The sequence below is a fragment of the Corvus cornix genome, chromosome 8, assembly GCF_000738735.6.
Source record: "Corvus cornix cornix isolate S_Up_H32 chromosome 8, ASM73873v5, whole genome shotgun sequence".
Lineage (NCBI taxonomy): Eukaryota > Metazoa > Chordata > Aves > Passeriformes > Corvidae > Corvus > Corvus cornix.
In genome coordinates, this window is record NC_046338.1 from 27,684,238 (window position 1) to 27,711,249 (window position 27,012).

Sequence of the window (27,012 nt, forward strand, 5' to 3'; positions counted from 1 at the left end):
CGGGTGGAAAGCAGATAACAACAGATACTGGGAGTTACAACATAAAATATGTATAGGAAAAGATAATGAAATTCCCAGAGATTTGAGTGGAAGTGAGAATTGAAGGATGTTGTACATAGCTGCTGTCTGGAGCAGCTCCAGCCTAGGAGTTCCTCCTGCCTGGCTGCCAGAGCTCATCCCATGTACCCAGGGACACCTGGTGTGCAGTAGCGCAGGAGTGCCCGAGGTCGCTGTGGGCTCCAGGGCTGGGACCCCAGGCCCCCCAGCAGCTGGGGCTACTGGCCTGGGGTTCCCAAACCCCTGGTCTGACTCCAGCAGCTGGCACCCAGTCCTCTCCCACCAGTCCCCCAGTAGCTGGCACTTAGTATTTGCAGGGATACAGAGAAGGGACAGGGGCTGAGGTTATCCAGAAAGACTTAAAGAAGGGATTTACTAATGAGAGAGGACAAACTCTGCTGATCGGGCCGGGACTGAGGCAGACAAGGCACTTGATTGGTGATGCTTTACAGGGGACAGGCCCCTTTTATGCCCCTTCCTGCCTATTCCTCTCTTGTCTCCTCTCTGATTCACTTCCCTGCATATTCCTTCATGAGTTTGCCAGCTGCCCCTCACCCCCACCAAGGTTTGTGTCCTTACCAGCTGCACAGTCCAGGTTAGCCCCTCTGTGCAGTGGTGCTGGTAACTTTTGGTGCCCTTCAGTCAGCATGAGGAGGAGTGGCTGTTGGCATTGTGTCTGCTGTCTGTCTGCCAGGGCTGTTTGCATACTGTGTTTATTACCTCCCCTTTTCTTATCCTGTTTCATGAGGTCCTTAAATAAGAGCACAGGTGCTTTCTCCTTCCACATTTTCTTTCAGAATCCATCATGAAAAGAACTCACTAATGGTGTTAACTTGGTTCCATTGTTGCTGCTAGAAGAAATTCCTACGAACATGTTTTTTCCATATACAACCTGTCAAAATCCAGTGCATAGCTCAGATGCCACCAGGTGGAGTCACACCTGGGGCAGAGATCAGGCTCAGAGGTCTGTGACACTGATCCCTTGTTGGCTGTGCTCAAAGAACACAGAGCTGCCCCTTTTCATACAGGGTGTGATTTTTCATCCTACAGGATGTGGTAGTTTGGATCTAGACCAGGTGTGTCCATTTGATATCAGCTCCTGGCAGGTAGGTCAGCATCAGAGAATGAGGCTGCTGCCCTGGGTTCTGTTTATGGCTTCAGAAAGGGAAATGAAACCAAATATTAAACCTGAATTATTAAATAACTCAATTCATTAAATTTAATATTTAACCCCTAAACTGTTAGATAAATAATTAAATATTAAAGTATTGCCAATGTTGTTGTTCTGTAGTGTGCCTAACGTTGTTTATCAGGAATGCACAGATGCTGCAAGGTTGCCAAATGTGTGTCTGACGCCTTTGTTCTCGGCTGCCGCAGAGCCCCCGCCCGTGCTGCAGGTGCCCGCTAACGTGACAGCGGTGCCCGGGGCCGGGGCGGTGCTGAGCTGCCTGGTGCTGAGCACGGGGCGCTACAACCTGTCCTGGCAGCGGCAACGGGCACGACGCGCGCCTGCAGGACCCGCTGCGGCTCCGGCTCCTGGCCAACCTGTCCCTGGAGGTGAGGCCAGCCCGGCTGTCGGACGCGGGCAGCTACATCTGCACCGCCGCCAACGAGGGTGGATCTGCCACGGCTTCTGTCTTCCTCACTGTGCAAGGTAACGACCGGACACCCTGCCCGCGGCTCGTGTTGGGAACAGGCTGCCCACGACCTTGGACAGGCCCATGCCTGAAAGTGTCCAAGCCTGGACGGGGTTTGGAGCAACCTGGGACAGTGGAAGGTGTCCCAGCCCATGGCAGGGGGTGGAACGAGAGGGGCTTTAGTGTCTGTTCCAACCAAAACCGTTGTGTGATTTCATGAAAAATCAGTCAGGACTAAAAAAGACAGCAGGAGTGAGACCAAACAAATCTAGGTCTGGGCTGTTGCTGCATACCAGGAACAAATGAAAAAAAAAAAAAGTATAAATGCAGTAATTGGTATTGGAGCAAATACTTTCAAAATTTTGAAGTGCTGCAGGATTTTTTTTTCCTATTTGCCTTGATTGTATGTAGGTTTGAACCTTGGGTCTTTGCTGCCTGTCTATGGGTGAGGAGAGAGAGAACTCAAAAAACCTGTAGAAAGAAAATTATTCTGTCACTTGTAGGTGATTCCAACAGATTTCTGCTCGTGATGCTGCTGGGTTATGTTCTGTGCAGAGGGGGTACCTTCATTAATTCAGCAACTTTGCTGCTCTAATTCTAGTACTTTAGTTAGTTGATCAAAAACTTAGAATTATGGGAAAAAGAGATACTGAATGGAATAAGCTTGACCTAAAGTGCTCCAAAACAGAGGTTGAAAGTGGAGTTATAATGCTTATTAATGGGATGTAGTTTTGCCTGTATTGGTTACCAAGGTGGAACACATAGGTGTGGAAGCAGTTGTTTAGGACCTAGTACAAAATACAGCAGAAGGAAGTGGTTTTTCAAAATCTGTTTGAATTACCTTTAGATTGCTGCAGCAGAGTTATAACTTGATTTCTAATTAACTTAGATTTCTCCAACTTAAATTTTTAACAAAGCTGAAAGGAAAGAAGTAATGAAAAAGCCTCAACCACCATGCATTTGGAAAACCTAGTTTTGAATTGTACAGAATTTTTCCATCAAGACACTCATTCAAGCATGTCAAGGGCATCAAGAGAAGTGCCTCTCTCCCTTGTTCATCTCTTCCCGGGATTTAGATTTTCTTCCCTAATGTCTGTAGCTCATCTGGGAGCTTTAACACAATGACCAAATTGCTTCTGGTGGTTTTTACCTAGTAAAGCTAAAGAAGTTTTACTGTTGCCACAGCAGAATATTGAGTTTCAAATCACTTATATATGTAGAGTGATTATATAAAATAGTTGGAAATTACATTTTGGCTGGTCCTGGTAGTGCTAACAGCTTTCAAACATGTCTGAGAGAACCCTCTTGGGCAGTTCAGACAGCCTTAGCTGAGAGTCTGATTTGAGTGTTCTTTATTTCTTGTGAAGGATGCTTAGAACAGAATAAATAGGTGGGAAACACTAAGCTGCAGCTGATTTCAGCTTTCTGCAGTAGTGCCTGTCTCTTTTTGTTTGGAAAAAGTAACCTACTGCCAGCCTCCCCAATGGCTGCATGCAGGAGCTGAATGGTATCTGAAGGGTTTGCAAGCACTGTTACTTGTGATCATTTTAATTTACCCAGACAAAATGATTTCCATCAGATTTCTGGGAATACTCAGTGTGTGATTGTCATGTACAACTTGCAGTGCTTGTTAGGGCCTGGAGTAGTTTTCAAAAAACAGTTTTTATTTGACAGCAAAGAGTAAAGGGTGGCCAGATGAAAGAGCTAAAGCTTTATGGGCTTGTCATTATTAACATGCTGAAGAGGGAAATTTGAAGTCTTGTTAATTGATGGAGATGAGTCCGTGCTTTGTGTAGTTGTAAGTAATTCAGAACGTCAAGTTAAATTTGTCCTGAAGCCCTTTATTATTGTTGGACCAGCTCCATGTAGATCTCTGAATTTTGGATTGTAAGAGAATAAACACTGCTTTCATCCCCGTTTTCTCTTGGTGGGGGGAGTTAAGGCAGAGAACAAATGCTGGTGGCTCTAAAAATAACCCAGCATCTGCTTTCCCTGCTGAAGTGGGTTGTAGTAAACCCTTGTTTTGAAAGCGTTGGGTTTGATGCTGCTGTTTCTGAAAGGGAACATTCATGCGACTCCTGTGCCAGCAGCTGTGCAAATACAGCCTGGAACCTTTGTGGGGCTGACTTTGTGCCCCAGCCGTGTGCTCTGTGCTCAGGAGAACGCACTGTCCCCAGCCACTCACTGCTCCCCATGACAGGGACACAGGTGGGGCATGGCCCCGTGTGAAACCTGGGCCTCTCTGTGGGCAGGGGTACTGCCCAGAGCACTCTGGAAGGTCCTGCAAGACTGTTTGATAAATCCCAAGGAGTATTGATGCTCATTGAGTGCTAGGACTAACTCAAAGTATGTGCTCAATTTGGAGTTGCGAAATAGTGGCTATGTAGTGTGAGTTGCTCAAGTTCATCCCATCAGATTGGTCTTTTATGGAAACATAAATGAATTTATGAGGGGATTCCTTGCTTTTTCAGCTGCCTAGAGGAGTATATTGCAGCTGTGTGAGGCTGGAGATGGGCCAGGAGTGTGAAACATTGGTGATCCTATGTATTTTTTGATATGTTTCTCACTGATGACTGAAATTCCATGAACATTGAAACCTTTTCTTTCTGGTTTTGTTACAGCCTTGTAGGTGGAATATGAGTTTTCTATTTGCATATTTGTTAGGTTCAATTAATATGGCATATTGTGGTAGCTTGATGTTTTGTTTGTGGTGTTTTCATTTAAATATATCAGTAATATTGATTTGGGGGGGAAATGTAGGAATTTGGGCTTTTTTTTTTTTAATTGAAACAGTGTGCATGCTGAGGAGATCAATTTGCGGTGGCTCTTTTTTGTTTCCTTCCCCTCCACGAATTTCAACTACACCATTAAACCCCAGAAATTTGGGTGATGCTAAATGTGGTTTTATGGTACTCGTGGTTTTTCATGTGTTCTGGTGTAAGAGCAGACAAGGAAGGGATTATCTTGATTATTGCAACTTTCTTTTCCCTCTACAACACAGCTGTGTAACGGGGGGAGACTTTCCAGCTGTGGCTTGTGTTTAGGTTGGGATTAGTAGAGATGTTTTGAGTTACTAATCTGGCCACGTGATGAATTCCATTATTGGGTTAAGAGGCAGTGAAGTCAGCAACCTGCTCAGGTGTATCTCTTTAGCTGAATGTATAGATGGAATAAAGTCATACCTGCTGTAGTTACTGTTTTGTCCACACCATGGATGTGGTGGGTTTCCTTCACCTTATTATTTAAAAATGTTCAAGTGCCTGTCTGGTATCACCATCACAGCTGAAAGACATTCTCAGCACTTGCTGGCAGGGAGCACTGTTAAACAATGCAGTGTCCAGCCACACCTGCAGGAAATAAGCAGATTTATTATGTGTTCCACCTGGCCACGTGAGGAATCAAGTGTCTGTTTGCCTTTGGGCATTGAAGACTTGTCATTGCTGTAGTAAGAGTTGTGCAAGTGCTGTTTGGCCAAGCCAAGGGGTGACAGTAGTGCTGTCCTGCTCTCTGAACAGCTGCCTTAGGTGTGCAGTGGGGGAAAGTGGGTCCCTGTGCTGCCTGGGGGGGGGCTTTCACCTGAGGGACTGCTGGGGGCACTTCCCAGTGCCCAGAACTTGAATACACTTGAAAATAAAAAAATAGCCCAGGAGACAGCATGTGTGACTTGGCTCGACAAAGCAGTGCTGATACTCAGGTACCTCCCAGGCAGGAGCAGAAACCAGGTCTGTTTTCAGAAACAGTGGGGCTTTCAGCATCAATGTACTAATATCTGGAAGAATTCCAGGGAAGAGACTGCCCAGGTGGATGAATTACCTCCTTGGCATAATTCTGAATTTTTTCTGCTCTTTTCTCTGAAAAGATACAATACAGAAATAAATATCCTGGTCTTTCAGATCTCTCTCTAACTGATGGTGTGAATATTGTTCGCTTAGATCTGTGGATGCACGCTGTGATAATGGACAGAGAGGAACTGATTATACTGCTCTGCAGTCTTTAAACACTGAGAAAATGGGGAAGGGAATAAAACTGAATATTATTGCTTCCGTTGCTACTTCAGATTTAAAGTTAATTAAATGCAAGGTGTCTATGCTAAAGAATGACAAGCAGTTCAGGGTCTTTTGTGCTTCTTTCTAGGCTGTTCTTTGGAGCTATCTGAGGCTTGGAGCAACCTGGTCTGGTGGAAGGTGTGCCTGCACATGGCAAGGGGTAGAGTAAACGATCTTTAAGGTCCCTTCCAACCCAAACCATTCTGGGATTCTGTGATTCTGTTTCTTTACTTGCAGCATGTGGGTGCCCCTCTGCAGCGTACCAGGACAGGGGATGCTGCAGGACAGCACACCCTGCGCCTTGGCAGGGTTGAGAGGGGATTGGGAAGGGGATCACTGGGAATTTGGTAGCTAAGTAAGGCAACTGGCAAGTGAATAAGGCAAAATCACGTGTGAAGATGATATTACTTTTTAATTAGGTTCACTTAGTTGATGCCAAAAGAACAGATGAATGTGACTGGCTGATTGATGCTGAAGGCTTCTTTCTGTTTATCCCTCTTGAATGTTTTTATCTGTCTTTATGCTGTACAGCTCTGGTCTCAGCTTGCTGTCTAAACAGGAACCTTTGTCACAGCTTTTCTGTTTGTGCAATTTTTCTTCTGCACTTCTTTCATTTGGCTTGTGAATAAAAGCATAAAATTGAATTGAGTATTAATTCATCGAATCCTAGAATGGACCATAAAGCCCATCTCATTCCACGGGCAGGGACACCTTCCACTATCCCAGGTTGCTCCAAGCCTGTCCAGCCTGGCTTTGGACACTTCTGGGGATCCAGGAGCAGCCACAGCTTCTCTGGGCAACCTGTGCCAGGGCCTTCCCACCCTCCCAGGGAACAATTCCTTCCCAATATCCCATCCATCCCTGCCCTCTTGCAGTGGGAAGCCACGCCCCTTGTCCTGTCCCTCCAAGCCCTTGTCCCACGTCCCACTCCAGCTCTCCTGGGAGCCTCTTTAGGCTCTGGAAGGGGGTGTGAGGTCTCCCTGGACCCTTCTCTTGTCCAGGTGAACATCCCCAGCTCTCCCTGCCTGGCTCCAGAGCAGAGGGGATCCAGCCCTGGGAGCAGCTCTGGGGCCTCATCTGGGCCCTCTCCAGCAGCTCCACATCCTTCTGATGTTGGAGGCCCAGAGCAGGAGGCAGCTCTGCAGGTGGGGTCTCTTGAGAAGCTTTACACACAATCTGTGTTGTTTAACATGTTTCATTCTGCAGCCTTGAATGAGATGGGCACTGTAAGGAGCTTGTGCTTCTTCTTTCATCTACGAATCTTCACCTCTGAGATACAGAGAACAAGGCAAAGGAAATTAAATGAACCTAACATACAAGAAAGCCCCTCTGCGTGCCTGCCTGGTTCCTGGTGTTTGGGCGAGAAAACAAGATGATTAATTGGTGGCAAATGGGGCCTCACTGATTTTAGTCAATATCTTGATTATTACAGCTGTGTATATTGACTTTTTTCTAATAATTTTATTACAAATATAACACAAATTAAAATTTCTTTCATCTTCTGCTCACCTGATAATATTGTACAAAATACTGGCATGGACGGTGGTGTGTTGCCAAAGCATGATGTGTAGTTGCCATCAGAGCCAGTTTCCTAATCCCAACAGGAGAGGAGAGCTTTCTGTGACCAGAGCATGCAGAATACCCCCAGCATCTCTTGGCAGGATTTCAAACGAAATAAAAACAGCTGAGCCAGGGACTTTTCAGGACCCTGCAGTTTTTATTAAATTTAGAAGTGAATAACTAATGACCTTGGGGAAGATTAATGGGCATAGATTTAAGAAATTAAATGATAAGGCATTATCTGTATTTGTGTTTATGATTTTGCAACTGTGTGCGAAGTGGCTGCAGTTCATTACTGAGTTTCTTCCTTCCTTGGCAGTGTAGCGTACACTGTTACTGGTCCAGAAACCCCTTATAAGCTCACATGTTTAGTTAATGCCGGAAAACAGAGGCCTCCCATCCTGGCAATCACCTTTCTGCTCCCCTGAGCTCCCCAGGTGCCACAGTGCAGCAAAGAGTCCTCCAAACATTGTATTTCTTTGCAAAGTAGAGGGTTTATGTGCTTAATAGTGGCATGCAGGTAAGTTTGCATGAGACAGTACCAGCTGTGAATTAGTCACAAAGCTCTAACACAAAATGTGGTGCAGCTAAGTTCGGGACTTGTATTCTGATGGTACAACTGCATTTCAGGACTAATATTTTCCATTGGAGCCTCGGTCTCCTGTTGAGCAAGATGTACTGCGGAACAGATCCTTCCATAGTCACAGTGTTTGTGATTCCCTACCTTGCAGCTGCAATGTGGTGCAATTAGTCCCTATCAGCAAGTGAGGCTGGATCTGCAGAGGCACAGACATGTTGGGGCAGCAGAGTGGCTCAGCTGAAAATGCCCACAGACTTGCCAACCTGTATTTCACAAACTTGCGCTGCTTCTGATACACCTTTCCCTGTAAGAGGGGAAAAGATTTCCTGCTGTCCTTTTCTGTGGTCTTAATTTGGTGTTTGAACATTTGAAAAACCATTTAATAACTCATTATTTCACCTTCTATCAGTCACTAATCCTCCTCTCTGTGCTGAGATCATGGGGAAGAAGATTGTTTTCCAAGATTTGTGTTTTAATGCCATTTGCTTGAAACCTGCTGCCTGAACCCCACATTGTCTCTGCCCTGCAAGAAGGGAGAATTTCCCTTGGCTCTCTCCTAGGAGCAGCACAGTCTTCTGCAGGGAGATTCTCTTTCCAGGCCAGAACACTGTGGTTTTTATTGAGCAGCTTTTTAATCAAATGGTGTTACAACACAGGATTTGGACAGTGTTATCGTCCTCCCAGCAATGATAAGGAAAAGAGCATGGTATTAATTCTTCCAGAAAGGGCTGTGTGGTGGTGTTGTGTTCCCATATATGACACCCTGAACTGGAAAGGCTGATGCTGTTCACCTGGACGCTGTGTAGCATGACCCTCACCTTGTCCTGGATGGGTTACACCACACATAAGTAGGTGCTGTGTGCTGGCTCTTACACTGCTCGTTAGCAGCCACTGAAACATGTCCAGTGTCACCTGGGCCAGTGGGATGGGGTAATTCCCACCGGAGCCAAGAAAAAAGGGCTGTGCAGAGCAGCCTGAGATGTGAGGTACCTCTGCGTTCCATGTGTTCAGTCTCTTGGACTCTCATGAATGGGAGAGCTGGGCTTAGGCTTTTGTCCTGTGGTTTCTCCAGGAATGAGTAGGCACAGAGGAATTTGTATCAATACAGAGAGTGGGGAGCAAAAGGCAAAGCTCCAAAGATGAAGATTGCTAGTGCTCATTTTGTAGCAGCTTGTTTCACGTCTCAACTTTATCCGTGAGTGTGGATCTTCTTGTCACTGTAAGACAAAAGTCATACATACCATAAAAAGTGTCTCTTGCCAAAGTGAACTGCTTTGGTGGTCATTTTTAATTGAGGGAATCTGTCTAAGGATTATGGAATCATGGAGTGGTTTATGCTGGAGACACCTTAAAGCCCATCCTGTCCCACCCCCTGCTATGGACAGGGACACCTTCCACTATCCCAGGTTACTCCAAGCCCCATCCAACCTGGCCTTGGACACTTCCAGGGATGGGGAGTCCATAGCCTTTCTGAGTTAAAAATGAATGGATTCTGTTGAGTTCACCGTTTACTTTTCTAGTGAAAACACCCCTAAAATCCATAACATCCTTTACAATTGTTAACACTGCACCACATCTGTCTGCACACAGAGTGTGACTTTCATTCTTATCCCTCAGGTTGCATTCTGACAATTGACCTACCTGAAGGTTTGCGGGCTTTAGTGTCCAGCGGTCTGAATAAATTTCATAGAATCACAGAGTGGTGTGTGTTGGAAGGGACCTTAAAGCTCATTTTGTTCTGCCCCCTGCCATGGGCAGGGACACTTTCCAGGTTGCTCATTGTCTAGTATTTGTCAAAATTGGCTCTGTTGCTGCTTTTTTAACCCCATCTCAGGTAGGCCAATACCTGAATCCTGACCTAATGCCTGTTATAAAGGTGGTTTATGCTGAGATTTGGTTGACTGTGCCAGTGGAAACAAGTGGGCTCTGACCTTCATTGGGTTGCTTTCTCACCATGGAGCTATTTGAAAATGAGAATGAAGTGCTTGTTGTAAGCTCTGTTTTCTAGCAAGACATTTTTAATTGCTGTTTTTAATTTCTTTTGTTAGAACCCCCGAGGCTTGTCATTTCACCCGAGAACCAGACTTTTAGAGAAGGCTCTGAAGTGTCCATCAGGTGTTCTGCCACGGGGCACCCAAAGCCAACAGTTGTATGGACACACAATGATATGTTTATCACTGGCTCCAGCAGGTGGGACTTGGAGTTGTCTCCATTTATTTTAATGTCATATGTGAAAAATAAGGTTTAAATAGTGCTAAAATATTCTACTACTTCCACAGGAGTCTGTGAGTTTTGTAAACAGTACTTCAATCTTTACTTTCATAAGTCTTTAAGTGCAATTACCTCATCTCTAACAGAGAAACACTTTAGCTTTCTTCTCCAGGATTTTTTACAAGATTAATTTATGTACTTTTCACAAAATGTAGTGCTAGATAAAATAGTACTAATAGTGTTTATCGTGAGGAAAAAACCCCCAGAAACACCTATTTATAAACCATCTGCTTGTGCTGCTATGTGTGCTTGGAGTGTGGATACAACCATTGCTCTTTCTAATAATTTTGGATGATCCCCTGTGTGTTCCCAGGTACAGAATGACCCCAGAAGGCACCTTAATCATAAGAAAGGCAATTCCCAAAGATGCAGGAGTTTATGGCTGTTTGGCAAGTAACTCAGCTGGGACAGAGAAACAGACATCCACGCTCACATACATCGGTAAGTGAGAAAAACAATATACTGAAATTAAAAAAATAAACTAATTCATCATCAGGGAAGAGGAGCTGTTAAAATGAGTAGAACTCTGCAGAACATACTGGTAGAAATTTCAAAAACCTCAGAAGAGATGTTGAACAGCTCACAGATGTCCTTTTTGTTTTCTGTTCAAACCTGAGTAGTATTGTTAGATGCTCTCTGGAGCTTGATGTTCTTTCTGAAAAGATTTTTAGGTTAAAAAACCTTTTTAGGTTAAAAAAAACCCCCAAAATTGGGTCTTACTGTGGTGTAGACCACAGTAAAAGTGGGTCTTTGGAAAAGAAATTGTGTTTCTATGTCAAAATACTATGTTAAAATATTGATAGAGAGTATTGAACTGTTTTATGACCAACATCTGGCTGGAGGAGGAGAATGACTCTTCATGTTTGTACTTCCTACATGGTGAAACGTTTCTGATTTTGTCCTTCTATTTCCTGTACATTCTGCATGTGATTCAGGTGCTCTGGACCGGACTTTACTTTTCCTTGTTTCCCAGTATTTATCTTTCACTTTTAAGTCTGTTTGACTTTTAATGCAAACATTCTTCCATATAACAAGAGAAAATTAGGGTCTTTCATGGTTTATATCTTAAAAGTGATCTATGCTTTGGGCGAAGAGCTCATTTTTTTCTGTCCTGTTTCTTTTTAGAGGGCCCAACATTGACCGTAGTTCAGAGTGAAATTCTGGTTGGTCTTGGAGACACGACTGTTATGGAGTGTAAAACAACTGGAATCCCAACCCCCCAAGTGACATGGTTTAAAGGTGTGCTCATTGCTTGGTGATTGAGTCGTTTATTTAGCAGCAATATTTAGAACAATGATCTGGAAGTGACTTCATTTCTCTCAAGAGCTTTATGTTGTATTCAACCAGTGACAGACCCGTGAAATTTTCTAAATCTAGAAGAAATGGCATTGACCTCTAGTGCATTCACTGTTTAAAAATGGTGAATTAACACACTGTAGCATAATTAATAATAATAGTAAAAGCAAGCTGAGCCTCCTGCCTATGTAAATAAAGTTTGTTCTTCTGTCAGAAAAAGTTCACCTTTATGCTACAGAAATCACAAAACATTTTTCTCTAGCCTTTTTTGTCCTGTTTTCATGTAGCCTCTAATTAGGGAAGGAGAAATACAGCCTGACACACTGCCCTAATGCTGATCTCTGTCCAGAGGTACTTGGGTTTGTGTTTGCCCTGTGGAACCAATAAATAAAAAAGGATACATTTAATGCAGTAATGAATTTTTCCTTTCAGTTGAGTGGGAGTCAGAATTCTCATCTGCTGAATTCATAGAGCTATGTTGTGAACTAACTCAAACTTGGACACTGTTTTGTTGGGATAATTTTGATAAATATAGGTATTTATCATACTTGATGTAAACAGTTATATTGCCTTTTTCTATCTGGACTTAGGTGACTTAGAGTTGAGGGCATCAGCATTTCTCATTATTGATACTCACCGGGGTCTTTTGAAGATCCAGGAAACACAAGAGCTGGATGCTGGTGACTACACATGCGTGGCCACCAACGAGGCAGGGAGAGCTGCTGGCAAGATAACTCTGGATGTTGGCTGTAAGAGTTAAAACCTGCATGGGGCACACTCAGGTTACAGAGTTTCTGTACTGGTCAGGGGGTGGTGCCTTGGCTCCCCAACGTTTCTAACAAATCTCTGTGTGTGCTGGGAACACCTTTTGGTGCTGTTGGCTAAGCAGTTTCCTTGTCCCACTTGGACTCCAGCTTGGAATCACAAAATGGTTTGGGTTGGAAGGGACCTTAAAGCCCATTTGTTTCCAGCCCAGGCTTACTTCTTTTGCAAAGTGTAAAAGTTATGGGGAGGAAGAGGGAGGCACAGGAGGAGGAAGCTGTTCAAATCTCAACCTAAAAAAATTCTCAAATAGAGAATTAGTTACACAAACTTGAGTTACTATGTGAGGTTATTGTAATTTAGCCCTCCCTTTCCTCTTTTCCTAATTCTTTCCATCTGCCTGTGGCCTGACATATCACATCCGGTTAAATGTTCCTGTCAGGCACATCCACTTTCTGAGCAAGTGGCGCTCTTTGCAGAAGACAAGGAATTTAGCAACGCTGATACTTAAGGTGTTTCTAGAGTTGGGAATGTTAGAAGAAAAACTGTGCACAGTGGGACATAAATTGAGGTCATCAGTGGTGTAAGAGAATGGGATGGCTGTGTTGCAATGCTCACTTTGGGTGTGTACTCTCTCCCCAGCTCCCCCCGTTTTCACGCAGGAGCCGGGTGACGAATCCGCGGATCTGGGCTCCAACGTGACACTGCCGTGCTACGTGCAGGGCTACCCTGAGCCCAGGGTCATGTGGAGGAGGCTGGATGGAGCTCCCCTCTTCTCCCGGCCCTTCACACTCAGCTCCAGCAGCCAGCTCAGGACAGGAGCACTGGCCATCCAGAGTAGGTAGACTCAACTTTAAAAGAACAGAATTCTGCAGGGAACTAATTTAAATGCCTTAAATTTACAAGGCATTTAAGTTACTACATGACTCTATTAAATTAGCTGTGTAAAAAGACTGGATTTTTATCACAGATTGGGTTTCTGATACTGTCATCATTGCAGTTGACAATGCAGTTCAGTTTGCTATGAGCTTGTGAATTCAGTTGTGTTTGGTCATTGGCTTCACTCTTCTTCATGCAAATGATTGTATCTTTGTTGAAATACACGTGAGCTGTGGTCTCTGGTACTGAGGAGCCATGAATTTTCATTTTTCATTTTTGGTTTGGTTTTTTGTGGTTTTTATTTTTGGTTGGTTGGTTTGGTTTTGTTTGTTTTGGATTTTTTTTTGTTTTGGGTTTTGTTTGTTTGGTTGTTTTGGTTTTTGTAGCAAATTGGTTCTAAACTCACTATTTAGATCTGTCCTAATTTGGGTAATAATTAAAAACTCTGCAAGTAGGTTTGTGATTCTGATTATTTTGGAGCATTTCAGTCACCCTTATGCTAAGCGATATTACTCTGTTTTCTTGATTAGTTTTTAATTCCTCTCTATACTGTCATTTTTTCTGTACTGGGTGACTGGTGGAAAGGAATGCTCTGTTTCAAACTGAGTGTTTGAAGGTGGCAGAGGCAAGGACACGGTGTCCATGTGGGGAGGGAGGGTCAGGCTGTCCAGGTATCATTTCAGATGCTACAGTCAGGTCTCTTTTCTCCCCCTGTAGATCTGTGGGTCAGTGATGAAGGGACTTATATCTGTGAAGCTGAGAACCAGTTTGGAAGGATTCAGTCCCGGCCAGCCACGGTCACAGTGACAGGACTGGGTAAGAGCAGTGCATGGCTGTGGGAGCTGCTGGTGTTTGGGCAGCAGGCAGGATGCCTGGGGGTTATGTCCATACATGCTGACCTATCTGTGTGCTGTAGTTAGGGGTCATCCATACAAACTGAATTAGAAAATGTTTACATGGAATATTGTAATTGATTTCAGTGGATTTTGCTTGTTAGAACACTTTTTTGACTGGCTGCACTAACTGGAATTAGGTCCACCTGCACTTTAAACATGGACCTTAAAGAAGTGATTTATCCTGTGGGGTTTTTTTATTCCTAAGTAAATCTGTTGAGGAATGAAAAATCACCATAATGATCAATGCTAATGATGGGGTTCCTGCCATTTAATTAATCTTACAAAAAAAAAAAGGCAGCAAGCAATGAACGTGGTTGTGTCAGTGTTGAGATAAGTGGGAAGGAATCAAGAAGACAATAAATGTCTGGCCTTGACCACAGAATCCCAGAAGGGTTTGGGTTTGAAAGGACCTTAAAGCCCATCTCATTCCACCCCCTGCCATGGGCAGGGACACCTTCCACTATCCCAGGTTGCTCCAAGTCCCTTGCAGCCTGGCCTTGGACACTTCCAGGGATCCAGGGGCAGCCACAGCTTCTCTGGGCACCCTGTGCCAGGAGCTCACCAACATCACAGGGAAGAATTTCTTCCCAATATCTCATCTAACCCTGCTCTCTTTCAAATATCCATGCTGTTAAAGGCTTGGTTGTTATCTTAGTTGGACAGCTGGCAATAAAAGGAAAAATAATGCAATGGAATATGTACATTTGCATGAGGATAAGAACAGAGTTTCTCTGCCATCAAAGAAACCATTTGTTAACTTCAGATATATTGCAAGGGCCAGTAATACTGATAGTGTTTGATAGACATGGTTTTACCTGTTTAAAAGTATTATTTAATGCCCAGTACTTAATTTAATTTCCCAGATGTGTGCCCAGGCGTGCTTGCTGTTGGCTTTTCACAGAATGTGCAGATTTTCTGCTGGGCTGTGACCTCTCTTCTGATCCTTCCCAATTTCATGCCCAGTGGAAATTACAGCTCACTTTTTGTCCTCTCCAAACCCACTACTACTGTTCTTCAGTATTTTGCCCAAGTAAGGAAAAATGATACATCAACTTGGTGCCAAGGGAACATGAGTTCCGAGGGAAACCCTTGATTGGATCCAGTTTCGGCTGGACAGCATCTTCCATTTGCTGCTATTCCTTAGGCTAAGGAGCACTGGTCATGTATTTCCCCAGCTCCCTATCTCTCCTGTGCTACCCCACCCTTACATGTGTTTCTCTTTTTTTCATGTCTTCAATTTAATACTAATTTAATTTAATACTTTACATGAATATATAAAAATTCCTAATAATCTCTTCTTGTTCTTCCTTTTGTTCAAGTCACTCCTCTGATTGGAGCAAGCCCGGCCACAGCCAATGTCATTGAGGGCCAGCAGCTCACTTTGCCTTGTGTTCTGCTTGCTGGGAACCCCATTCCAGAAAGGAGGTGGATTAAAAACAGTGTGGTGGTAAGACTGCTTTGTTTCCTGCGAGATTTATTGGCAGAGGAAAGCTACAACTGACATCTCAAGGCATGATAACAGCTTGGTTTAATTTACAAAAGTTAATGTGATCACTGTCCATGCCAGGGAATTTCTGACCCTGAAGCACAAATGAGGGAATATGAGATGGCAGTGGGGGATGTGGAGGTCTAGAAAAGAACTTGGAACCAAAATATTTGCGAATTATCATTTTATCTTCTATTTTGCTTGCTTTTGAAGGGGTTTTATGCATTTTTGTAGCTCATGAACTTCAGCCGTGGACTCTGAATATGGGAATGCTAGTGGAATGTACCTACTAGAATGACAGAAGAGGGTTTTTTTAAATAAAGGTACCAGAAAATTTCTGTAGATTTAGGATGTTTCAACATCTTGTCTTTTCCTGTTGCTGATGGGCTGAGGTAAATACCAGTATCCCTGTTCCGTATCTTCCTTTCCTGGTGGTGGTCTACTCAGAGGATGAAGGAGTGTGTTTTCTTTCCCCCCTGGGAACATACCATTGCCAGTTTATACCTCCTGCAGACACAACTAGGTGGCCTTTAAGGTCCCTTCCAACCCAAACCACTTGGAGATTCTGGAAGGGCACTGTAGACATCACACCTGGGTTGGTTGTGTGAATGAAACTTCAATTCTTTAATACTAAAATTTCTGACTTTACCCTATGAAGCTGCTTTTTATCTTTGTTGCTAATTTCTCCCTAAAGCCCTTTCTGCACAGCTGGAATGAAAATATTGTAGCAAAATGCCTAATTTATTGTCACAAAGTAGAACCTGGTACTACCTGACCCCTGTTCAGGTTTCCTGCTCAATTTAGGTGTTTCTGGGAACCACTGGCTTTTCCTTAGGCTGTGCAAGGAGCACAGGCTGTAAGCTCTAAGAGAAATACTGGCAGGATCCTCCTTGTTGAGTTGCTAATTCCTCTCTCTAGTAGTGCTGGTTTCCTGTCATTGTAAACTGCTGGGAAAATCTGCGCTCCAAGGAAAGTGTTGGAGTAAGTTATATTTAGAGAAGAATTCAGCTGCTTCTGAGTGTGACTGGAACAGATTTGCTTTCTAACAACCCTTTATGAGGGAGGGCTGTGCTGCCAAGCTCAGGGTGTTTGATGTTGCTGTAGGATATATAACTCTTCAAGGGTTACTCCTTGGTGAAAGTTACAATTCTCTTTCACAATGGTTTGCTTCAGAGCTGATCTATTTGATGGATATGGAAGTTAGAAGGTTTTGATAACTGTAAAGGAAAATAGTCTACTTGTGGAAGAAGAACAAGTCATTGCACTCATCAATTACTGGAATAACCAATAAAAATGCAGTGAAATAATTGAGCTAAATTTGGGTTTGCTTCATTAAAAGCAGGAGTGGCAGCACAGAATGTGCTGTGGCAGAGCAGAGTGGCTCTTGCAGATTTTAATCTCACTCCAGCAGTAAATATGAGGTGCTACTAAAACTCTGAAGTAAAATTAGCTTTGCATGAAAGATGGAAAGTAGGAAAAGCTCTAGTAAGATTCTCCAGGAACACATAATTTTTAACAATGTGACATAGTCAAGTAAAGCCACACCGCATCCCAAAGTGAACACTGTCAGGGAGTATTTTCCCAGTGAAAGGTTCCATCTCTCCTTTGGCAGCTGGTTCCCAGTCCCTACGTGAGCGTGCGCAGCGACGGGAGCCTGCACCTGGAGCGGGTTCGGCTGCAGGATGGGGGGGATTACACCTGCATGGCCAGCAGCGTGGCGGGCACCAGCAACAGCACCACCACTGTCCACGTGTTTGGTGAGCAACAGGCCTGGCCCTCGTGCTCGGGGGCGAGCGAGGGGCAGCACTGACCACGGCAGCTTTCACTGCTTTGCTGCACTTACACCAACTTCCCACATTTCCTCTTTTGTCATGATGCTCCTTGGTAAAGTAACACGGGGGGAGATTGGATCCACTGTGCAGGGAGGAGCTGAGTGATCAAGACTGCTTTTCAAGTAAAATCAAATAAAACTATTTCGTGTTCACGAAAGATCCTCATTCAAAGGCTGGGCTGTGCAATCTTCATCTGGCATAATTAACAAACAGGTGCAAGTGGGAGTTTGCTGGGAAACCATGAGAAGTGCTGTCTGATGTTTCATAACTGGGGTAAGGAAGCACAGCTCATGGAAGAATTAGAATGAAAGAAAATGAATTACGAGTTTGGTAGAAGTCATAATTTGTTTGTTGTTTTTGGTGTCATCCCCATTCTCCTTCCCCTTATTTTTTCTTTTTAATTAAAGCATACCAAAAACTGCACTGACAGCAAGACAAAGTGTTAGCACTCTGGTGACCCATCTGTGTTTCAGCTGAACATATTTGTGTTAACTCTGTGAGGCCACAATCACTTCATGGTTTCTCACGTGTTAAATTTTCTCACGTGTTAAATTCATAATAGGAGATTTATTTTAAGCTTCATCGAAGATGCTGAAACCTCCTTTTATATAAAGAATGACTGTAAATTTTCAATACGGGCAAGTACTCATAAGATCTTCCATATCAACACTAGTTTTTTGAATGTTTCAGAGCGTGAGAACAAAACGGAGTGTCTTTGTGTGTGTTTAGAAATATCGAGGTTTTGGTATTGAAGCCTTAAATCTTACCTTATTTTTCTATTAATTCAAAGGTGGCTCAGATGAGTGAGGGAATTGGGGTCTTTGTTGTCTCCTGTTACTGATTTTGAGAAGCAAAGCCGAGGATAATGTGACAAAGCCTTTTTGAAATAATTTCAGTCGGTGAAATACCTGCAGTTAGTTTAAAACCGTATGTACATAATGCAGGGAGGAGCTTATGGATGGCAAGCTCTGTAGTGAACAGGGATTTATTCTGTCCTGAAAGGCTGGAAAGTGGCTCCTTTTCCATGTTAGGGTTGGAGAAGAGGCTGAAAGGTCCCAAGCCCTGCTTGCCTGTAGGAAATAGTAATTGAATATAAGGATTTTATCATAATAGTTGTGCCATGTTAAAATGTGTTCTGCCTGTCTTTAATATTTGCATGTATTTGTAGTCCTGCCTGTCATTCAGCACGGACAGCAGATATTCAGCACCATTGAAGGAATCCCAGTGACACTGCCCTGCAAAGCGAGTGGAGTTCCCAAGCCGTCCATTGTCTGGTCCAAGGTAATCCCTCACCTTTGAGCTGGTCATGCTGAAAGATGGGCTGAACACATAATTTAGTTGTTATAAAAACTGTATTCGGAGAACATGGCCCAAAGCTCCAGTTATGAGGGACCTGGAAATCTCTGTTTGTTCAGAGCTGCTTTTGTTTGTTAGAGCAGAACTTCTGGCTGTGGTCCTGCCACAGCTCAATGTTCTATTCTTTGGCAGGGTTTAGGTTATCGCTGTATCTTTATGGGTTTTATACTTTAGAAATTGTTTCTGTTCCTGTTGTGAGTTGATAATTTGAGTTTAGGCAGCCTGCCACAGACTGAGAGTTCATTGTTCTTGTGGAGCTCTGACTTTTTTCTCTGAGGAAAGTGTATTAAATAATGGCACTGTGGGGTTAATCCATGACTTTTCAGTCATGGCCATGAAAAGATGTTCACTGAGGAGAACCTCAGCCTTTGAGGGAATTTGTCTTAAAGTCAGGGCTTTTTTTTCCTCCTTGAACAGGATAATTTCTGCTAGTAACAGTTATTTGGGGTATGTTACAGCTCACATGACGTGGTGTGAAGGCACTTCTGGGCCTCAGAAGTTGTGCAGATGTAACTGATTGGGACGTTGGGAACAGCTTTGTTTCAAAGAAGGAATAGAACATGGTTAACTGTTGGTTTGGTAGGGAAGAGAACATGGGAGGATTTCTTTTTCTTAATTATCACTTATTCAATACAGACAAGGGGGAGTCAGCTGACTAAGAACAAGTTTGTGTAATATATATAAGATTCATTTTGACATCGGAAATCAATGTCAAAATTAACTCAGTTGAAATCTTGATTATTATTCTTGACTATTATTTCTAAAATTTTTTTAAGACTTTGGGTCTGTAAAATGTAGCAAATTTTCTGCGTAAGAATCCCTGCGCTTGTTACTGCTTAGAAAGTGATGCTCAAGGACTGTGAAAAGTTAATTGTAGTTAATTAGTTTGTATAAACGGAATTTTAGGGCCAAGTTTCTAAGCTAATATAAAATATTCTGTCGATCTCAGCCTCAAAAAGAATAAAAGCAGCTTTTATTGAATGAAATAATTGTAATTTGGTTTATTTTGGAAAACCCAGGCACTGTGGACTTTTATTATTTTTCTTTTCACAGAAAGGAGAGATAATCCTTCCCAGCAATGTGAGATTCTCAGCAGGGTCGGATGGAAGCCTGCATGTGGTGTCCCCAGGGGGAGAAGAGAGCGGGGAATACGTGTGCACTGCCACCAATGCTGCTGGCTATGCCACCAGGAAGGTGCAGCTGACTGTCTATGGTGGGTGTCACCTCATCTCAGCTGCAGTGTCCCTGCCATCCATCCAGTGCATTGGGAACTAGACACACCCAGAGCACATGGGATGGGAACTCCTCTTCTAATTAGTGCTTTTGGATCCCCAAACCAGGCAGTTTTGTACATGGCTGATCCCAAAGGCCTGTCATTCAGCCCTTATAATTCCCTTAAAGCTTCCTGATCCCTCTTACCTTGAGTTCATGGACCTTGGGCTGAACATAATTTCAGCTGTGCGGAAGTGGATAGGAAGCATCTGTACAGGAGTAGAATTTCCTGCTGATAAAAGACTGAAGATCCATTAACCCCACCAGTCCCAAGCCTTCCTGTCATCATCAGTCCAATGTTATTAAAATTTGGTTTAGGTTTAGGTGTAGGTGTGCTTTGCAAGGCTTTTATGGCTTGGAGTTACTGGGGCTGTAGTGTAACAGTTCAGGGAGTGGTTGCAAGCTACCTGTGCCATACAGAGCTCAGAACATGCAGGAATTACAGCCATCTGTTCTGTCCATCTTTTTGAATGGGTAGTCCAGGCTTTCTGGTATTTGTGGTGTTCCATGTGGGCCCGTGTCTGATCTACAGGCATCACTACATCAGCACGGCAGTGATTTATCTCTATTGCAGAGAGGTCATTAAAATAGGATTGTGATGTTTTATACCTGATGAAAAAAGAGATGTTGTCTGGTGTTACATTTGTACAAATATGTATATTCATTGCAGCTTCTTAACGTGTTCCATGTTACAGTGAAACCTAGAGTGTCCAGGCCTGGAGACCAGCAAGGAAATGCACATGATAAACCCATAGAGGTCTCAGTAATTGCGGGGGAAGATGTCACACTTCCATGTGAAGTGAGGAGCTTGCCACCCCCCATAATTACCTGGGCCAAAGAAATGCAGCTCATATCTCCATTCTCTCCAAGGTAACAGTGTTTGATGAAAATAAAAGAAGTGAAATTGCCTCTTAAGCTTTCAAGATTTTGGAAGGATATGTGATTTCTGATTACCACAGGATTGCTCAGAAGGTGTTACTTTGTCCTGCCTGACCTGTTGTACTGGCTGGTGAAACTCTCTTTCCCAAGACTGCTAAGCCTGTGCATGGTTGCACAGCTCCAGTTCCAGCATGTGCTTATATCCAATCTCAGGAGGCTAGGAGGAAAGAGATCCTGGCTATTTGTACTGTGGTGGTGCCCAGAGACCCTCATAATCTGTGCATGATTATAATTGTTTAAAAACTGTGCTTCTTTTCTTATGTACTTCACATTTATGCTCAGGGGAGTACTGTCTGTGATTTGCACAAAGCCTGGACTGCCAGTAGGATACAGATGATGGTGATAAATGTTTGGGTGTGCTGACAAGGGCGCGTTGCTTGCTGTGTTTTGGATGCAAAAACTCACCAGAGACTCTTGAACATGTGAAAGCAGAGTTAAATACTCGTAAAATGTTGAGCTGACAGCCTTAGAGAACGAAGAGCTGGGGACTGTGTTGGACAGGGAGTTCTCCCTTTTTATTTAATGTGCCACAGAACAATAGGGGAGGTGAGCTGGTGACTATTCCCTGGATGTTCCCCACTGGAGTACCAGGTACGGTCACAGGTTCTGCTGCTGCTTTCTGCTCCTCGGGGTCCCTCAGAAAGGCCAGCTATGTTCATGAAACAGAGGATGGCAAGGCTGGCCACAGGCACACTGTGCTTGCTGGTGTCTCCCAGTGATCCCATGGACAGAATCAGCCAGTGTCTGAGCTGAGTTAAGGAATTGTACTGGAGATACTCTTTCCCCTGTGGCCAAACCTGCACCTTGGAGCCGTTCCAGGGAGCTTGTGACAGCCTCAGCAGCTCTTTGGCCACCATGTCTGCTGAAGGAGGCTCGTGTGCAGGGAGTTGGCTTGTTCTCAGTAATCCATGTGGAATTTTCTGCTGTTTCCTGTGAGCATGTTGCATGCACTAACAAATCTGCATTCTTGGTCTCTTACTTGTCCTCGTTTTACCTCAGGAGACACTGATAAATTAGGGTACTTGCTCATGGCTGTTGTGGTGAGATCCAAGTTGTCCAGAGGAATAGAAGTCCAGCTCAGCCCTTTCCATAAAATTGTTTACAGATGTCAGCAAAAGTTACAGATTAGTCCAAACAGAATTGTTTGAGACCACCCAAAGATCTTGTTAGAAATGTGAACAGTAAACAAAGGGAGAGGGAAATCAGATATGAGGGAACTTTTATCAGAAAGCAAACATAATTACTGGACAAAATCAAGGAGGAGAAGTTGCCTCAGAAATTTTGTCTTTTGGGCTTATAAAAGAAGTACCAAGAAGTTTGGAAAGATACAGGCAGCAGAGGAGGAATTGTAGTATCAGACAGATTTTACACTGAAGAAAATACATTTCGCTTTCCTTCCCTTCATCTCTCCAGCCATTGCAATCCCCAGATTCACCATTTATGTCCTTATGATAATGTTGTCCTAATTAGTGCCAGAGAAAGGAAGACAGATGATCCCACCGATTCCCACCAATTCTGGGTGTTACTTTGAGTGCCAGGCTTGAATTTCTTCTTGTCAGTCCTTAGCTGTCATTTTTTCTTCCCTCCTCACTTATTTTCTCTCTCTATTACCTTTGACTCCTACAGAAGATTTTGGCTTATCTGGCCAGTGTAGCTTCTGGTGTTAGAGATCTGTGACCAGAACTGTGGGAGAACTTAATGCTGTGTAGTTAATTATTTACTGGGGAATAATGACAATTCCTATAAATACCAGAACTGGCAGTTTTGAATCAAAATCCTGTCTTCCATCTTGGATCAATGTAACGTCATTTTTTGGCAGGATGAAGCAGTATTAAAAGTTTTAACTTTTTGACCCTACTGACCTGAGTTGAGCAAAAATTTTTAACAGGAGGATGAAGAGCTCCATTTCTCTGCCGCTATCACATTTTAATAAGTCCTATAAATAGCTAGAACCAAATTTTGTAATTTGGATCTTAAATTTTAGATATTTGCTGTGTATTCTGAATATAGGGGCTCCATAAAGAGTTAGAAAAAAAAAGAGTAAATATAAGTCATAGTTGAGTAATATGGTCAGAGTGGTGTTATTTTAGCTCATAGCAATCATTAGCAGCGTGTAAGGAGAGGTCATTCATCTTTCCATACATGTTTATACAGTTTATCTGCTTCTTCTTTTTCCAGACACACTTTCCTCCCCTCAGGGTCAATGAAGATCACTGAGACCCAAGTCTCAGACAGTGGAATGTATATCTGTGTCGCCACAAACATTGCTGGGAACGTGACTCAGTCAGTGAAGCTCAGTGTACATGGTGAGTTGGAACTCCAGGGTTCATCATCTGCAAGTTTCCACATGGAACTGAGCATCTTGAAGAGGTTTTCAAATGTTTTTCCTGACTGACAATAAATCGTCTCAGCTGTGGTTCTTTCAGGTCATATTCTCTTCATATGTGAGTTACTGATTTTGTGGAACAGAAATGCTGTAAAAACACACACTAATACATAGATATGTGTAAAGGTGCCTAGTGGCTCCAGCCACTCCAGGACCTGTGTCCCCCTCCTTACCTTTATCCCATGTCACTCCCTTGTCTCTCTCCTGCTCTCCCCATACTGGGGCTCAACCACTGTTTCTTAACCACTCACACAATATCACGTCTGGAAAAATATCACTTGTTAATGTTTCAGGCATTTTTTTAAAGTCTTTTTATTGCCAATGATCCTTAGGAAAAAAATATTGTGGCAAAAGACTTATGGTGGATTTATATTATTCTTTAGGACTAGCAAAATCACCTCCAGTCATATTTTATCTTCCTGTCTGAACTTGTGTTTGGAAGTCTACAAAGATCAGGGATTAGGGAAAGGAAATTAAAATGCCAAAAGGAAAATGTGATTAACTTTATCATAAAAGCTTTTGAATTGTTTTGTGTTATGAGGAGCCAGTACCCACAGCTCTTCCAGTGTGCTCAGAATATGACAGTGCTCATGGGAGTTGTGCAGTAGAGTTTGAAATGTGGCTTGTTCAAATAAATTCAGCACCAGGGTATTTCCCATCCTATTTTGTGCAGAGAACATGCAGGGCTGCTTTTTTAGTCACCTGAGTGATACCTTCCACACCTGAGGGTGTTTGGTTTCAGTGAATAAGGAACATTTTCTAAAATTATAAAATTAGAAAAGAATTTCATAGGATCATAAAATGATTTCAGTGGAAAGAGACTTTTAAATGTCACCCAGTGCCACCCCCTGCCATGGGCAGGGACACCTTCCACTAGCCCAGGGTGCCACACAGGCCCCGTCCAACCTGGCCTTGAACACTTCCAGGGATCCAGGGGCAGCCACAGCTTCTCTGGGCACCCTGTGCCAGGGCCTCCCCACCCTCACCATAAAAAATTTCTTCCTTGTATCTGGTCTGTGTCTCCCCTCTCTTAGTTTAAAATACTTCCCCCTTGTCCTGTCCCTCCAGGCCGTTGTTCCAAGTCCCTCTCCAGCTCTCCTGGAGCCCCTTTGGGCACTGGAAGGTGCTCTGTGGTCTCCCTGGAGCCTTCTCTTCTCCAGGCTGAACATTGCCAGCTCTCCCAGCCTTAGGAATGGTCCTGTACATTGTTTCTTCCACATTTCTGTAGACTAAACTTGTCTTCTTCAGTTCCTCCAAGGATCCAGCGTGGGCCTCGAGTTCTGAAAGTGCAGGCTGGGCAGCGAGTGGAGCTTCCCTGCAGTGCTCAGGGCGTCCCTGCCCCGTTGGTCTCTTGGTTCCGAGGCAGAAGCGCGGTGCCCACAGACGGGGGGCAGTTCCTGCAGAGCCCGGACGGAGCTCTGGGCATCAGCAGCGTCCAGCTCCCTGATGCTGGCGTCTACACCTGTGTGGCCACCAATGATGTGGGCAGTGACACGGCGGAGGTCACAGTACAAGTGCAAGGTAGCTGCTTGGGGCCACGCTCCTGCCCTGGCCCGGGCTGGCAGGGACTCCCTGCCAGTGCCGTGGGGCTGGGGCTTTGCAGGGCAGGGCTCTCTGCCACCCACTGTTACGTGATGCAAAAGCCACATCTGGTTTAGATGTTATGTTCTGATGGTAATTGAGGAGAATTAGAATGAGCAAATAGTCTTTGGAGAGGTTGCAGAAATAAAAAAAAAGCACATGCTCTTGCGCTCTCTCTCTATATGTATATTTAAATTAAAAAATGATGTTGGAATGGTGAAAGGGTAAGTGGTCAACGTGCCAATTTAAATATGTAGTGTAACTCCTCACCTGAGGGGCTGACAGATGTCAATGGAGCATGACTGACTTAAGCTAAGCAGGAACTATTTCTTCTTTGCAAAAGTCTAAAGGCAACATTCTGATCCCTGTGGATTAGAGGTGCTGAGAAACACTTCTTACAAACAACAAAGAACTCTCAGTAACTTTATGTAATTGTAGAGAGTATTCTTTGTATAGTCTCAGGCTGCACACAAGTTTAAAATGAGACTTGAGAACAAAGGATGGCAGTAGCACTAAAATATGTGGTGTGGGGAAAAAATAGTTAAAATAGTATTTTTCAGATTATGCAGAAACATTGCCTTCAAAATAAATATAGCAAGATTTAAAGAGAACTATTTTCTGTCAAGTTTGAAAGCCTCTTTGTGCTGCTTACTTCCTAAATATTCCCGCTGAAATGGAGACTCCTTGTATAGTACCCATTCCAGTCAATGTAAAGAGGGTTATTGGAATGTGACCTTGTGTAAATGAGAGACATAGTATTATGTGTTGTCAAACTGTATTTTTACATTTGGAGCAGAGATCAAGCAGTTTTTTGGGTCTAATTTTCTTTCAGAGTCTCCCACTATCGAGGACCCGGACCCTCCATTCAACAGCCCCTTCCAAGAAAGAGTGGCCAACCAGCGCATTGTGTTCCCGTGCCCTGCAAAAGGTGAGTGTCTTGGTTACCCCTTGTAGTGACAAAAGGATCTTTTTCTGCTGACCATTGCAAATTACAGAGCTGCTGTTAAACTGTCCAATCCACACTGTATTTTCCATGTCTGCTTTATATGGAAAAAATCAAGCTAACAGCGATTTAAATAACCACTGTGTGTGGAAGTCCTGTGGAAAGTCATTGCTAGCCAACAAGGATTTTACAATGTATAGGATGAAGATTTTTAATGTTAAAATCATCCTGTAATAGCTGGGGCTTCCTCTTGGAAGCTCCTGGCCTCCCATGTGTTGTCCTTCCAGCAAGACTTCCAGCAAGCTGCAGGTGTTGTTTGAATCAATCTTGTTCTGAGCTGAGCGAAGCGTTTGTGGCCATTTCCCCTTTTCCTTGCAGGTATTCCCAAGCCAGCCATCAAATGGCTGCGGAACGGGCGGGAGCTGACCGGGGCTGAGCCAGGGCTCTCGGTGCTGGAGGATGGGACCCTGCTGGTCATAGCTGCCCTCACGCCCTTGGACAATGGGGACTATGTCTGCGTGGCAGCCAACGAGGTTGGGAGCACACAGAGGAGATACAGCCTGAAAGTCCATGGTAAATAATACAGCATAGCCCTTGGGGAGCTGGCTTGGAGAAGTGTCTTCTATTTTCTTGTTGGAAATGGCATGGCCCAAATCTGCCCTTGTGCTGTTAAATTATAAAATTTCATCTGAGAACTTTCTATTTTTCTGACACTCTCTATAGTTTTTCTTTTCCCCTGTTGTTTCTGTTCTCCATGACTTTATCATCTTTGTTTTGCTCAAGGATCCAGCTACATCTTATTGGTAGAAACTCCAGTTACACTTGAAAATTTTAATGCAAATAACAAGTGAAGCTTTGTACTGTAGAAATTACAGATGGAGGGCTAGATCTGCATTTCAAATAAGAGAAGAGTTATCAGAATAAACACAGACTAGGAGATTTCTAGTTGCTAGTACTCTTTTTCTTTCAGAATCCTAGTTAGAAAATAGAAACCCTACAAGCTACTTTTGTTTCAGTCTTGTTCACTTCCCATGATAGTTAGTTCTAATGCCTTAGCAGGATTGTTTTGAGAAAAGCAGGAATCCCATCTCATGCCAGCAGGGCTTATCAGTGGGGTTGGAACTTTCTAATCCACCACTTAAGGCCATTCTCTTTGCATTCATAGTGGGACAAATGATAGATGGGGTTCTTGGGCATGACTGGACCAGTGAAGAGGAAGGATGAATCTGGAAT

General features: G+C 43.6%; 1 protein-coding gene across 1 annotated transcript in view; it reads left to right on the forward strand.

Moving 5' to 3' along the window:
* HMCN1 (hemicentin 1) overlaps nt 1-27,012 on the forward strand; it is a 173,542-nt gene that overhangs the window by 55,982 nt on the left and 90,548 nt on the right. The window contains 17 exon segments of the mRNA XM_039555766.1: nt 1,435-1,547; nt 1,549-1,711; nt 9,929-10,070; nt 10,465-10,592; nt 11,277-11,390; nt 12,038-12,196; nt 12,852-13,046; nt 13,806-13,904; nt 15,304-15,431; nt 17,083-17,227; nt 18,471-18,583; nt 19,712-19,871; nt 20,626-20,800; nt 23,048-23,175; nt 24,504-24,776; nt 25,669-25,764; nt 26,158-26,352. Of these exon segments, the coding sequence (XP_039411700.1) occupies nt 1,435-1,547; nt 1,549-1,711; nt 9,929-10,070; nt 10,465-10,592; nt 11,277-11,390; nt 12,038-12,196; nt 12,852-13,046; nt 13,806-13,904; nt 15,304-15,431; nt 17,083-17,227; nt 18,471-18,583; nt 19,712-19,871; nt 20,626-20,800; nt 23,048-23,175; nt 24,504-24,776; nt 25,669-25,764; nt 26,158-26,352 (2,526 nt within the window).